The following is a 14,617-nucleotide window of genomic DNA, read 5'->3' as shown; positions in this document are numbered from 1 at the left end:
TAGTTTTCTTCGGTCAGTAGTTACAGCAGATGCAATTTGTTCAAAACTAAATAAAACAAGCTCCTCAGCACCATCCTATGAAGATGTTGGAAAACTCTTCTCCCTTTTCAATACCATAAACTAAACGGAGCCCCTCAGGTGGCTCCAAGCAGCACTGAGCAGGATTAGGAACTGCTCACTACTTGCACAGATCATCCTTGTCCCCTCTGTGGGCCAGGCTGCCTTTACGAGGAACGTGCCAGGATGCACGGAGAAGCCTTGGGACGTACCACCGCTTTGCATTCCGCTTGCCAGAAGCACCAGCTTCCCCAATCAAAGCCAAAATCACCAGGCAGCTGCTTTGGGCATTCAGCTTCACCTGGGACTTGGTAAAGCAAGATATTCCAGTTGACTGAAGTGCTCTCGGATGACTACAAAGAGCAGCGTTCCCCATGGAGTAACACGTTACAACAGACAACTTTTATCACCTCAATGAAGCTGTCACCCCCTAGCTCGTCACCATCCATAAAGCTTTGTGCCACTACGCTGCGGAAACACCAACCCAGAACTCTACTTCAACCGCTCCACACCATTAACAACGCTAAATACAAGCACACAAACCTTTCTCCAAAGCCAAGGTTAAGCCTCACCTCCAGGAGAGATGTCAGTAACCAGCTTGTTCCCATGCTACAACTGCAGGGCGACCCGAGACAAAAGCTAAACCATTCATTTCACCTTCGTGTTTCACCTGTTCGCTGTTTGTTAGAAGTAACGTGCTCCCTCACCCATCAAGCTCTTACAACTTCGGGGAGGAAAAAAAAAAACCAAAGCAACAGTAACATGATATATTTAATATGAGCAGGGATTGGAAAGGAAAGAAAAAAAAAAAAACGAGAAGAAAAGAAAAGAAAATGCTAACAGTGTGTCCCAAAGGAGACGTTGCAACTCTTATTCATCACATCTGCTTCCAGCCAGTGGCAGCAGATGGAGACCTGCAAGGCCAGGTTGCAGGCAGGGACATCTCCCAAGGCAGGAGGCGGCGGCAGCAGCAGTGCGAGGGGCCGCTCCGGGACGGCTCCCGGGAGGCCGCCGCTCTTGCAGGAGCTCCCGTTACCGGGCCGTGACCGGCGCCCCGGGAGCTGAGGGCGAAAGCAGGAAGTTATGGAGCAGCGGCCACCGCCGCGACCTCCGCCAGGAAATCTTGGAAGTTTTACGGGCGGGCCAAGGCCGATGTCCCGGCGAGCGCTGGGGCACCGGGGGCTCCGGGTGTGGGCAGCCCCAGCGCGGCCGGGTCCGAGCGGCAGCCGGGCTCGCCGGAGCGGGGCTGCGCGGAGGGCCCGGGCACCCGGCGAAGTGGACCCCCCCCGGTGGCGGGGGGACCGGCGAGCACCTGCCAGCCCCGCCAGAGGGTTTCCGGGAGCGAGCCCCGCGGGGCGCCGCAAAGCCCCGGAGGGGCGGGCAGGGTCGGGCACCGCCCCCGGCCGGCAACAGCGAACCCTGCCCGGGGCCGCGCTGGCCGGACCCCCCGCAAGGACCACCCTCCCTCCCCGGAGCCTACCCCGCCGGACCGCCCCCGGTCCTGCACCCCTTCCCCCGCGGAGCCCCAGCGACCCGCGCTCACCTGCGGGGCCTGGAGCCGGGCCGCCCCGGCCTCGCTCCGCTCCCGCTCCCCCCTCGCCTGCGCGGCGGCGGCGGCGGCGGCGTCCTCCCTCCCCGGGCACCTCCAGGAGGGGTGCGGCGGGGCGGGGCCTCGCATGGGACCGCCCCCTGTGGGGCGGGGCCCACCGTATGCAAACAACTACCTATAGGGCGGGGCTTCGTATGCAAATTAAGACGAGCCACCGCCTCTCCTCCCTTTCATCCGGCGCGGACATGAATAATTCAGCAGCCCGCTCGCTCGGAGCCAATCAGAAAGCGGCCGCCGCCAGGTGGGCGGGAGCACTGCCTGGCTCCGGGAGGGCGGGCCGCGGTTCCGCGGGACCCGGGCACCGAGCACCGGCCGAGGCCAGGGGCGGCGGGGCGGGAGAGCCGGCTGCCGCGCCGTGTCAGGCCCCCTCCTCCCGGCTCCGCCAGGGGCGGGGACTTGGCACCTTCCTGCGAAAAAGCAAGCGACGGAAAGGCATAACAGAGAGTTGAAGCCTCCGTTGGAAAGAGCCACAGAACTGCCGCTGTCTCGCTACACGGCTCGGCCCATATCCTACAGCAAAGAACAGTTATGTGGAGCGCAATAGCAGTACGAGATCTGCCAACCTCTCTGCACCCATGCAAAAGCTTGAAATTACCTCTGACAAGGGGCCAGTAATAGTCAACGCCTCAGCCAAGCTTCCAAAAGCGATGTTTTTCAATTACAACGTTCGTTTCTATCATCTTCTTGCAACATCAAGACGATTCGCATCACAGGCCAAAACAAAGCAGTGGTATCAGTCTGCATCATAATCCCATCCTGGTAAAGGCACCGTCAGATGTTGTGGTGCTGAGCAAGGCAGCCACAGTTTCTCAATCCTCCCTGCAGTGGTTATTAAATTGTAATTGTTTTGTGCTGAATCAGGGAGTCTCTGCTCCAGCGAAACTCACTGGGTGGCTCTCGTAGAGTTCATCAATACAATTCCACCTTGGCATAAGCAAATGAGACTGACTGAAATCAACAGGAGTGAGTTTGACCTAATTCCAGGACAAATGTGAGCCCTGTGGGTCAGACTGGAGCTCTTCTGGCTGCGCCTGTTCTTAGAAACTCTCTTCCCACTGCCTTTAATCTGCAAAACAGTCTGGGAGAATGCTGAGGGCACAGACTGGAGCTGCCAACAACCCCGGCATTTGAAGAAGACTATCAGCAAAAGCACTGCTCGGAGGAGGAAGAGGAAGGGGAGGGTGTGTAGGAGCTCTCAGACCCTCACCTCAGCCCTGCTGACTTCCAGCATCTGATAAGAGGGGTGTGTGCATGAAACAGGACCAGGCGTAGTGCTTGCAGCAGATTCCTGCCACCTTGGGCTACGATACCTCTGACCACGCAGGAGGAAGATGGCAAGGTGTCGGTGTCATGTGCCGACAGGAACTATATGCAGACCTGGGGACTCCTCTGGGCTCTGAGTCACCCCATCCTCCCAGGGGTGAGCAGCTGGATCCAAACACAGACGGGTGTAGGAGCAGGATTATGCAGCCACAGGGTAGTATGACCATGAGCAAGCATTCACCAGCTGGTGCCACCGGGGTCCCAGTAGCCTCCCCAAGAGTGTCACCCTCTCATAATTAAGAACCACACTAAGGAGCTCATGGTGTTGGAAAAGGCTTTTTTATTGCTTAGCCTTCTCCCCACGTCCAAAAGGAACTAAGACAGTATCAAATAAAATGCATCTAAACCAGTTGCTATTACAGTCCTGAAGAACCTCAATACCGAACACCGCCACGCTCAGCACTGAGCAGACTTTCTGGCACCTGTCACTGGCACCTTTGCATAGAGGCTAAAACAAACTTGGTACCTGGATATCCTGGTGGAAAGCTCCCAGAGCAGGGCCTGGAAAATAATGTCCTCTGTTTGGAGCACAACAGCCATAGGACTGGAAGGCTCCTGAGGAATTTATAGCTTCCTTCTTTACTCAGGGATCTCTCACTTGCAAAATACAAGACAAGGATCCACAGCCAGGAAAGAGGATGTCAGGCTGAAACCTGGTGAGACTATCAGGTACAGCATGCTGATATCGGTGGCCAAACTTTAATACGGCATAATGCTCTGTGGCCAAAACGCATCTCAGTACAGCTGCTACAGCATGATGCCGGGGTGCCATCTGCAATGCTCTGGGGTTTTCTGTGACCTCCGGCTGATGAAATTGTGTTCAAGGCAGTTTCCTGCTCTCAAGTGCCTGGAAACTTTACTCCAGGTGGCTGAGTTTTATGGCTGTGCCTTTTTCAGATCAGAATCTGATCTGACAGTTGTTGGCATAGCTGCATGACAGAGGCTCAGGACATCAGCACTGATCTGATCAGCTTATTCTGTCCCTGACTGACCTCAATGACTCTCCAACTATTCAACTAGTGTAGCACAGTGGTTCTTAACATGTGACAAGAGGATCATCAGCAAAGTGTTTTCTAATAGTCCACAGGTCAGCCAAAGATGACATAGGAAAGGCAGACTAGTGGTCCACAAGATGAGAAAGCTGGAGAACCAGTGGCTTCAAGAACAAAGCAGTGTGTATTCCAGTCCAGAAATGCCCAGCTAAGCCATACACACCTGTTTGCCGTAAAATTTGCTATAATGCCTGAGCCATCCGGTTGGGTGAAGTCTGTAACAGCGAATAAAGTGGTTAACTACCCAAGGTTCCAGTTATCACAGGCTCTATTTTCTGTAATATTTCATTAATCAAGAAAACAGATCCTGAGTAAAGCTTTTCCCGTCATTCCATACCATTACTGCAAGCGACAGCAACTTCAGTGATTAACATCAACCGGCAGCTTGAATTCCTTTAGCGAATAGAAGGCAATTTCTCCATGATCCACCAGCGCAAAGACCACTGGGACGTCCCCACTCTGATACGTAACCTGCTTCAAAGCCCGAAGGGATGGAATCTGCTCATCGAAGCTGCAGAGAGAAAAACAACCCGTTGTTCTCAAAGTAAGAAGAATACAGAAACAAAGCTGTCCTGGCCAGTGATCACAACAGCTCATTTTGGTCTTAGGAGTTGGTAGCGACCCTCCCCATCCCTTTTAGTCAAAGCAGGAGGCTGCCAGCCCTGAAAGAGCATGCCGGGAACTGGGAACTGTCAAATCCTTTGCCAAAAACAACGGCAACTGCACGCTGCTCCACGCTGTGCCTATTAGATGCGGCTCACAGGGCTGCTGGCAAATTGCCAATCCAGTGCAATCTTAATACCTTTGTGCTAGGAAGATCTTTAGGTTGCTGGGATCAACATCTGACCTGCTTTTCCCTCCTTTTAATTCTGAAAAGTCTGTTTGCTCGTAAATGAAAATATTTATAAAGCAAGGATCACCCCACTTGCTCATGACAGACCTTTGTAAAACTGCGTCACCACCTTCCTTGCTCTGGCTACTACAGCTGCAGAGTGGAGAAGGGACAGTTTTAATATGTAACACACTTAGAAAAGGCAGAGACTAAACTTTGTACCTGCTTATGGAGTTTAAGTATCAGATACTGGATCCAGCAAGAGAGGGGACACCTATCCTCTCTTCGTACTGATCTTAACGTTACATTTGACAAAGGTGAAAATACTAAACCCATGGCCCTGAGCCTATAGTGAGCTCTGGGTAGGTACATTTTTTCAGAAATCCAGAGGGATCTGCACTGGCTGAGGATTCAGGTACCATATGGCTCCCTGCAAAACTGAGCTCTACCTGAGTTTCACAAGCATTGCATAAATACAGCCGTGGCTTCTTATTCCTTACTCCAGTAACACTCAGAGATGAGCAGCAATCAGATGACCAAATAGTGTGGGCTGAGTGCAAGGGCTGGGGAAATTGTCAGCTACAGCCTCCAAACAAAGGAGGAACTGAATGAAAAAAAAAAAAATTCTGGGCAGGACCACCCTCAGGGGAGGCACTTGGATGATCTGTAAAGCTCACAAGATGCTGGGTCATTTACAGATCATTAGGACTTCATTTCCACAACTGCTACATTTCATAACAGAGCATAAGACCCATGGATACCTCCGAACACACATCCTGACGTATGGCTTCCCAGGGTTTGTCTTCTTAAACTTGGCCACAGCATCTGCTTGATACACATTGAAGTCTATCTTCAAGGCCTCTGGGTCCTCCTGCAGCCTACAGAAGAGATAACACATCTACATATATATTGGAATGAAACGTTGTAAGGTATAAGGTACAGCAGAGGAAAGAGGGAGCAAAAGCTCTTGAAGCCCGGCTAATGTGAGCCCTTTGAAAGGCCTCACTCCTCAAAGGACTGACCCTGCAACTGTTCTAGTTACTTTCCAGATCTTTCCTGTATTTAGATCAGAGCAGCCTCCTGCCCCACATCTGCCACACTCCATTCTCTGCAGACCCCCTGGCAAGAAGCACAGGGCTGCTCTGCCCTACAGGGACTGCCCACACAAACGCCACACAAACTCTTTGAGGCAGGAGCAGAACTGAAAGTCCCAAAGCCAAGGTTTTATAATCACTGCAGCAGGGATGACAGCACATTCCAGGGATGAGGCATAGGTGAAACCCAACCAAACCTCTGGGGAAGATTACCTGGCTGCGGTGCAGAGAGGCAATGGCAGGAAAAGAGAGCAAACCCGATGTTTTAATTGGCCTGGAATGCCCTAGCTCTGTTGCTGCAGGACCTGGTACTTCATGGAAGTATCAGCTCCTCACTACAGACGCAACAGGGTCATGGAGCAGAGCACTGGATTCTCTCAGCATCCTGGATGCCAGGGAGCTCCCAAACTGCTGCTGAGAGCATCTCTCAGACCTCACAAGCAGGGACAGTCACAAGACACCCCCACTCCCTAACAGCTACGAGCTGGCTGGCTGGATACTAACCGGGAGGCTCCATCCAGGATGTGGGAGGGCTGCAGCACACTGATCTGCTGGAGGAGCACAGCTGGAGGAAGAAGGAACAGGAAAGGATCAGACCAGCTATTTCTCTCCCAGGGCACTCCCAAGCACTCCACCACCACCCACGAGCCTTCCTCCTCCGACAATGGCTGGCAGCACCACAGTCACCACTGGCTACTTCAAAGACCTCAACTTCCTCATCTCCTCCCAGCTCACAGCCCAGAACACCCTGCAACTGCTTTGCATCTTGCTGGCCCTGATTTCCCATGCCTAACAGCTGAGCAGGAATGACTGCAATACAGTAGGACATGGGGAACGGATTAGAAGACCTCCCAAGGCCCTGTTTATCCTGGCACTTGAGTGGCCTATAGAAAGAGATGGAGAGGCAGAGGACAAGCTTTCTTCTCTCTCCCCACGTCCATGGTTGGGTTCTTCTGTGCCTGCTTTGCCCAGGGCTTCTAATGAGATTCTCTTTCTCAAGGTACTATCCCCTAAACTGATGTTCAGCTTCTCCATGTCATCCCTTTTGCTGTTGCACACCAGGCAATGTTTCACAGAGCTGGGGGGGGAAAGGGGGTCCCAGTCAAGTTCCCAGAGCCTCTACCTTGTGAGGTAACTTCATCTGGCCGCAAAAGCGGTGTGACAGCTTGGTCCCAGAGATGCGGCGGTCGTCTCCAAACCCTCTGCCGGCTCCTCTGTGCCAGAAGGGCTTTGTACTCCTGCCAGTTGGAGCAGTGCCTCACCTCCCGGTCAGCATTGACACTGCTCTTGTACCTGCTCTCCCTCTCTCGCTGCTCCCTTTCTTTCCGTGACAGCTTCTCCTGTTTCTGATTAATGCGTGCGCACCAGCAAGATGCATTAACCTCCCTCCCCGGCACATTCTCCGGTAGGAGCCCTTTGTCAGGTGAGGGCAGAATTGTGCACAGCTGGTCTGGGGCCACGTTTGGCAAGATAATGGTGGTAAAATCCCAGCGTGGTGCATGGTTGCCAGTGCTGCTCTCCTTGTGGTCTCCAGCCCGGCTCCAGGAGGGGCTCAGGGAGTTCTTTTGTCCTGTATCAAGAGGAACTGGGTTTGATTCTCCCTCTCTACCGCCAGCATCTGATTTCTTTGGTTGCTCTGACAAGGGCTTTTCATCCATGGGAAGGCAGCTGGAGTTTCGACAGTCATCTGCAGCTTTTTTTGAGGTCCCTTCAGCTTCTGGAAGGTCTTCACATACCTTATGTTTCTTCTCATGTGACCTAAAGACAGAAACAGCAGCATAACAGACAGGGAGAGCATGTGGTGGAACTTTATTCCCTTTGAATCCTGCCTCCTCCCTGCTAACAGGAGGAACGCAGTCTGCCAAGTCTAAAGCAAGGACGGCAAAGGTGGCAGGAAGCCCCAGACAGGTCTGCAAACCCTTGACAACAACCTGCTGGCTGGAAGGAGGGCGTTTGCTTGTGTGACAAAATGAGAAGGGAAAAAGGCAGGCCAAAAACAAGCAGTGAATGCCAAAGGCAGAATAAACTACTCAGCGGTCCTGCATGAGGTTTGACTTCAATGCCCAGGAGAATCCCAGCCTTGATTTGTACTGACACACATTCCCAACCTGCCATGCAGCCTCCGCACACCACATATAGTGATCCAAACATGATGGACGTCAGCCAAACCAGCACAGGACAGGTAGAAACCTTCCTGCCAGCACCCCTTACTGGTATGAGATTCAGTCCCTGGTCCCACAGAAGATGGAGCAATTATTAAACCATCAGTTTTATCTCTCAATTCCTAAAATTTCCTAACTCCTCAGGCACTGATTTACTTGTTAACAAGAAAGGACTTGCACACCAGTCTTGTCCTCCCCTGTTTCTTAAAAGGATGACGCCACCTACTGGAAGCTATCATAATTATTAGCAAAATTAGTAATTTTGTTGGCTTCTGTTTGCATTTGGCGCATGTCTAGGGGCCATGTGCAAGGACCAGGACTCAACTACGCACTCTGCTGTACAGTCCTAGCACAGGGTGGATAAGTGCAAGATGTGCACTGTGGTGTCTGCGCTCCCTCTAAAAAAGAGCAAGAGGAGACATCTGCCATGCATTTCTTCTGACCTCTCTACCCTTCTATTCTGGCATCTCACCGCTGCAGCCAGGAGGCTCAGGAGCAGTTTGCCCCTATTAGCCCTGCTTTAAGTACAGATGTGACAAAAGGGCACACTGCAAAGACTTCAGGAAAAGCACTGCGCTGCTTGGGGACAGCCAAGAGCAGCTCTGCCAGACAGGTCCCCCACAGCACAAAGGGCTGAGGATGCTGTTGCCAAGCTGTAGAGCCTCGGAGAAGATGGAAGAATGCTTTGGGCCACGTCCTTACCGGGGGCTGGAACTCCTCCTCCTTTTGCGATGGTGTTTCCCAGAGCTCTGGCAGTGACTTTCCAGGTTCAGTTGCCTCTCGTAGGGAGACAGGACAGTGCTGTAAGGAGACACCAACACTAGAGGCTGACAGCAGGGTGAGGCAGTGAAACTACCCTTCTGCTCAGCCCCCAGAACACAGCAACAAAAACTTTTCTTCCAGGCACAGAAAATCCACAAGCAGGACCAGGGTGGTCCTCAGTTCATGCCCCATTTCATGTTCCCAATCACCTCCTCAAGAGGGAGGAGCAAGGAAGGGTAGAGTGCCACTTTTAGCCTTTAATCCTCCCAAGAGACGGAACGCAGGGTCAAAGTCCTCTTCTCTGCCATTCCACTGGGACCACGCAGTGGGCACAGAGCTGCTCAGGGTCTTCAGAAAGGAGAAAGCAGCGTGGAAAGAAAAAGCTGGTTACCTGGGGTCGAATCTCAGTACAATATAACCCAGTTGCTTCAAGTGGCTGAACACCTTAGAGCAAAGGAAAGCAAGAGGGTTAAATGACTACCCTAAAACCAAACAATTTACTTCAGTTCTGCTACAACTGGGCAAACAGCGTGGCACTGGCAGAGGAGAAACCACCAGGATAAAGACTCAAAGCAAAGGTAGGGAAACAGGAACTGATCATCTGGAAGAAGGCAAGTGGGAAAAACTGAGAATGACTCCCCTTCCCTCCCTAACCGTCCCACTCTGCTCTCAGTCACTGGAAGAGATTGCGTGGCAGAGGCTGGGGTCTCTGCCTCCACCTTCCCTGCAATAGCTGAAGGTCCCCACACACCTGGTAATGTGGCAGGCTCATTGCCTCCTGGCACAGCAGGATCTCATAGGCTTCCTGGATTGACAAGGGCAGATCCCTGTAAAAGAGCTGAACAGAGCCCTGCAGGCCAAAAGCTTGGTGTTGAGAGAATCACAGGGAACAAATCCATGCAAGCTCACACCAGTCTCTTCCCACCCTCCTTCACACGATATCCATGCCTCCCCATGTGCCACCTGGATTACTTACAGTCCCTCTCCCATGCCCAGTTCCCCCATGTCCTGGTTTTCACAACCAGGTAACAAGTCCCCACCCACATCTTTCAACTCCTGCTCCAGCGCGGCATCTGTTTGGAGGATGCAGCTGGGAGCATGACACTCAACTGTTAAAATAATCAGTGCTTTGGGAGATAATTTTCTTTAACTTTGATGATCTCAGTGATTCAGGACACAACACAACTACAAAAACATTTATGACCAGCACAACTGAGAGCTGGAGCAGAGGAACTGACAGCATCCTCAGAAGCCGTCAATGGGTGGCTCCTCAGAAGCATTTAGTGCAGCCCCAGTGATCCCACAAGTAGATTGCCCCAGGCAATAGCAAGGAACCTCCAGAAGGCAGTTTTAGGCTGCCTTTTTTCTTTTTTTTTTTTTTTTCTTCCTTTTTTTTTTTTCCAAATGTGTTTACTCTTAAACAACGAGAACAAAACACTAAGAGCAACATCTCTCCCATGGGATGGGCTGAAGGCACCTAACAGGTCTTTTCTGCTTCTGGGGAGAGGTTTTGTACTCAGCAACTGACTACACAATTTTATTTTTATCCATTTGTTTATGATCATTCACCAGAGGTAAAAAAGCCCTACCACGATACCAGCTGGATAAACTGGCCACCGATTCAACTAATACACACTGTCAATGACACAGAGGCTGCTTTGGAGTACAACATATGAACCCATGGCCTGGAGACAAACAGCTCCATCAGCAAACAGGCTAAAAGAGACAATTCCCCGAGAACCAGGTGTTTATCAGCTGCTCAAACTGCAGCAGTGCCCCACACAAGTCAAGTGATTTCAGACTGCAGCCTAAAGCTGCTACAGTTCATCCAATCACTCAGGAAGGACCCAACGCCCCCATCCATGCACGGGTATCCTACTTACACACTCCAGCAGGTACAGAGCCTCCTCGGGCAGCAGGCACTGTTTGCCACGCTCTGTGAACCCCATGGTGTGCCAGAACTTTCCCTGTAAGAGAAGCACAAATCCACGATGGGCTCTGGTGTTCCCCGCTGACAACCAGGCTCTCTCCCACGTCAAGAAGCAAATTAAGGACTCTGCAACGGCCAGCGGGAGATGATGGCACTGAGTACACGCTGCAGCAGACTCACCGCAGGGGTCTGCAGCTCTACGATGCCCTGTCCTGGCTTCCACTCAGCTTTCACCAGACTCCCCCTGAGAAGGTTAAAGATTAGTTTGTTATTACTGGCATGTCCTACTATGAACTCCTATTGTAGCAAGACAACAAGCCGAGGAAGGTATCAAAAGGCAAGCAAACTTCCAGGTGGCATTTTTACAGGGCAAGGCCTTAGAAAGACACCATCCTCTGGATCTAGCAGTATCAGCTGAAGATTTTATCACCAGCAACTAGTTAAGAGCGTCTTCAGCAGCATCGCCTGTCCGTAGCCAACAGCAGCCTGCTGGAGATGCGTGGCCATGATACATCATACAATTGTAAGGATGCTGCCAAGACTCTCAAATCGCCCGATTCCACCCACATGATCTCACAGGAAAAAACTAATAGCTGAGAAAAAGCGGAGGGCAACTTTGCAAGAATGCAAACATTCCTGGCTCAAGGAAACAGGAGCTAAGACCTGCAGGGTCCACCATGGAGTTGCTCTACACTTTTAGCCAGCACAATTTCCCCATCTGAAAGGAAACCTAAACCTATACAGTCGCCTTCCCATCCTGAGAGTCTCCACTGATGCCCCAGACATGCATTTATGGATGTACTTGAAGAAACCCGACTGAGACAAAAGTGGAAGATAACGGTCCACCCTGTCTGACCTGCCTGTCTGCTGGAGGTTGCCATTCTCTCTCTAAAGTCCCCAGTGCTGTGATTTTATGTGAATAGTTTCTGCTGCTGCTATCAGTGCAGAGAAACCGTTACCAGAAAACAGCAGGCTAAACAGGAAAAGTGTCTGCTGAGAGGTAAAGGGTGAAAATCTCCCGAGCAACGATAAGCTCCAGAGACTGGCAGCGCTGCTGAAACCACCAAAACTGATAAACCCAGGACACCGAGAGTCGGCCGAATCTGCCCAAGGCCACGCATGAGCATCAACCAGGGGGCTGTAGCTCAGGCTGCCATCTGCAAAGGCTAGGGGATTATGCACACACGTGAGAAAACTAAGGGCCCTTCCAGGGACTTTCTGAACACCCACATGGAAGCCACCAGTGTGCCTACATCACCCTCTCCTCCCGAGGGAACACCGGGGTGAGCTGCCCCGCTGTTGGTCCCCCCCCAGGGAGCTGTGAGGGGGTGAATTGAGGGGACCGGGCCAGGGCACTTACTGTGCTAACACCTACCTGCTATTAACTGCTCGATTCTACTCGTGACAACACCTGAACGGAGAGCAGCTGTGCTCTGACCCCCCCTCCCGACATCATCCCTCCCAGGGAAAAATGGAATTTACACCCCGTGCCCCGTCGCTTAGCGCGGCCCTGCGACCCCCGGGCCGCCCCCACCCCCGGGGACTTACAGCCGCTCCACACGCTCCTCGGAGAGGAGCTGCCACTGCTCCTCCCGGCACCGGCGCAGCTTCTCCGCCTGCTCGGCCGAGCCGTCGGGGATGAAGTCCTTCGGGCCCCCCTGAGGGCCCTTGCGGCCGCAGATCGCCACCAGCTCCGCCGCGCTGCGGGGGCGAGAAGGGGGACACGGTGAGGGGAGAGCGCCCCGACACTCATAGGTACCAACAACCCCCCCCCGTGCCGCGGGCAGCCCCCGGGGCCGGACCGCCGGCGCTGCCTCCCTCCCGGACGGGCCTTACCTCCGGCGGCCCGACCCGCCGGGCTCCATGGGCGCGTCGTGGGAAACGCTTCCTTCCGCCGCCGGGCCCTAGCGCCGGCAGAGCCAGCGGGGAGCTAGGGCGCCCCCTGGAGGCTCGGAGGGCTGCGAGCGGCGGGGAGCGGGCAGCGGGGCGTGCTCCGGGGATGGGCACCGAGACAGCCACCGGGCACGCACCGGGCCGTGCCTTGAGCTGTGCACCAGGGCCTTGCACCAGGGCCTTGCACCTGGGTACGTGCCAGGGCTGTGCCCCGAGCTTCGCCCCAGGGCTGTGTCCCCGGGCCCTTGGCCGCTGACCGTGACCGCTGCCAGCCGCCCACCCGGCTGCTCGAACCCCCCCTCCTCAACAGGACTGGGGAGAAGGCACAGTGAAACAGCTCGTGGACTGAGAGAAAGGCAGGGAGATCACTCACCAATTGCCATCGTATGTAAAGCAGACTCAACCTGCTGAAAATTAATTTATTGCCAATTAATATTAGACTCATAGACTGGTTTGGGTTGGAAAGGACCTTTAAAGGCCATCTAGTCCAACTCCCCTGCAATAAGCAGGGACATCTTCAACTAGATCATGTTGCTCAGAGTCCCGTCCAATCTGACCTTGAACATCCACCACCTCTCTGGGCAACCTGGGCCAGTGTTTCTTCACCCTCATTGTAAAAAATTTCTTCCTTACATCTAGTCTAAATCTTCCCTCTCCTGGTTTAAAGCTATTAGACCTTGTCCTATCGCAACAGTCCCTGCTAAAAAGCTTGTCCCCATTTTTTCTGTAGGCCCCCTTTAAGTACTGGAAGGCCACTATAAGGTCTCCCCGGAGCCTTCTTTTTTCCAGGCTAAACACCCCCAACTCTCTCAGCCTGCCCTCACAGCAGAGGGGCTCCAGCCCTCGGATCATCTTCATGATGTCCTCTGGACCCACTCCAACAGGTCCATGCCTCAGGTGTGGATATCTGCTCTGGCAGGGAGTCCTTTGGGGACTTCTGGGAATGCCTGCTCCAGCAACTAGAGCACCTTTTCTTTCCCCACCTCCCTCCTCTCTGACCGTGCTGCTCACAGGGCCATTTCTCACACTTTTCCCCCTTTTTGCAGGGTTTTGTCCTTTCTTAAATACATTACCCTAAAAGCACCACCAACATCACTGATGGGCTCAGCCACACCCTACCATGGGGCTGGTGGAGCTATCAGGAACCAGCCAGAACCATCTGGAAGTGGCTGCATCTGACAGGGGGCAGCCCCATCGTCTCCTCAAAGAGTTCCCCAGAGCCCCCCATGACTGGTGCTGTGCACACGCAGGCATGTGCTGGTGCTGGTGCCATTGGGCTGTGTGGAGCGTGCAGTGGTCCGACTGGGCTGGAAAATGAGAAACCTCCCTGCGCCACGGCCTCGCGTCTCTGCTGATGCAGCTGGGTTTGCTGCCTGGGGAGGCATGAACAGACCTGACGGGGAAACGCAGCAAAAGTTCAAATTTTACCTCAAACCCGTCTCCTGTTGCTGCGGGATAGCTCGCAGGAGTCACTGAGCCTCAAGTAGGAAAAATACAACTTTTCCCCCCACCGGAGTCCCTGGCTCCCTCCGCGGTTTCCTGATAATAGTCCTTTGACAAGATGCCAGCATAGGCAGATGAATACAAAAACCATTCCCCTCCATTTTCCACTGAATGGTTTAATTTTTGCTTCCTGCCTGATTATTTCCTCCTTCTAAATTGAGCCTTCATCTTGCAAAGCGGTCAAGCAATTTTGGTCAGCGGTGCCTCTCCGCAGCATGCAGGGGGACAAGGACTCATGGACGGTGCGAGGAGCTGCATGCTGTGTGGTGACACTGCTTTTTCTCCCCAGTTTCCAAAAAATATGTATTTTGGAGGCTACCCGAACTGCCCGATTTTAACATAATCCCAGGACACCACATCCTGCGGCTTTCAACTTACGGCCTGTCACCCCTTTGTTTAA

General features: G+C 53.1%; 1 protein-coding gene across 1 annotated transcript; it reads right to left on the bottom strand.

The window, feature by feature from the left end:
• Positions 1-4,401: 4,401 nt before the first annotated feature.
• Positions 4,402-12,711, bottom strand: TSEN54 (tRNA splicing endonuclease subunit 54). Its single transcript, XM_074160400.1, has 12 exons — positions 12,658-12,711; positions 12,370-12,522; positions 11,002-11,065; positions 10,775-10,858; positions 9,643-9,741; positions 9,283-9,335; positions 8,832-8,930; positions 7,091-7,725; positions 6,472-6,532; positions 5,635-5,751; positions 4,982-5,026; positions 4,402-4,552 (listed from the first exon to the last, which is right to left on the bottom strand). Exons 1-12 carry the CDS (start codon positions 12,684-12,686, stop codon positions 4,402-4,404), a joined length of 1,590 nt encoding a protein of 529 aa, XP_074016501.1. The 5' UTR covers positions 12,687-12,711.
• Positions 12,712-14,617: the final 1,906 nt, after the last annotated feature.

Source organism: Numenius arquata, chromosome 17 (genome assembly GCF_964106895.1).
Source record: "Numenius arquata chromosome 17, bNumArq3.hap1.1, whole genome shotgun sequence".
Taxonomy (NCBI): Eukaryota; Metazoa; Chordata; class Aves; order Charadriiformes; family Scolopacidae; genus Numenius; species Numenius arquata.
The sequence above is the reverse complement of the archived record's forward strand: the minus strand, read 5'-3'. Positions and strand labels throughout refer to the sequence as shown.

Coding starts and splice junctions, on each gene's coding strand:
- TSEN54 (XM_074160400.1), bottom strand. CDS start 12,686: ATGGAGCCCGGCGGGTCGGGCCGCCGGAG. Junction 10,859..11,001: donor TAGAGCTGCAGACCCCTGCG/GTGAGTCTGCTG, acceptor CTTCTCTTACAG/GGAAAGTTCTGGCACACCAT. Junction 9,336..9,642: donor TGAGCCTGCCACATTACCAG/GTGTGTGGGGAC, acceptor CTTTGCTCTAAG/GTGTTCAGCCACTTGAAGCA.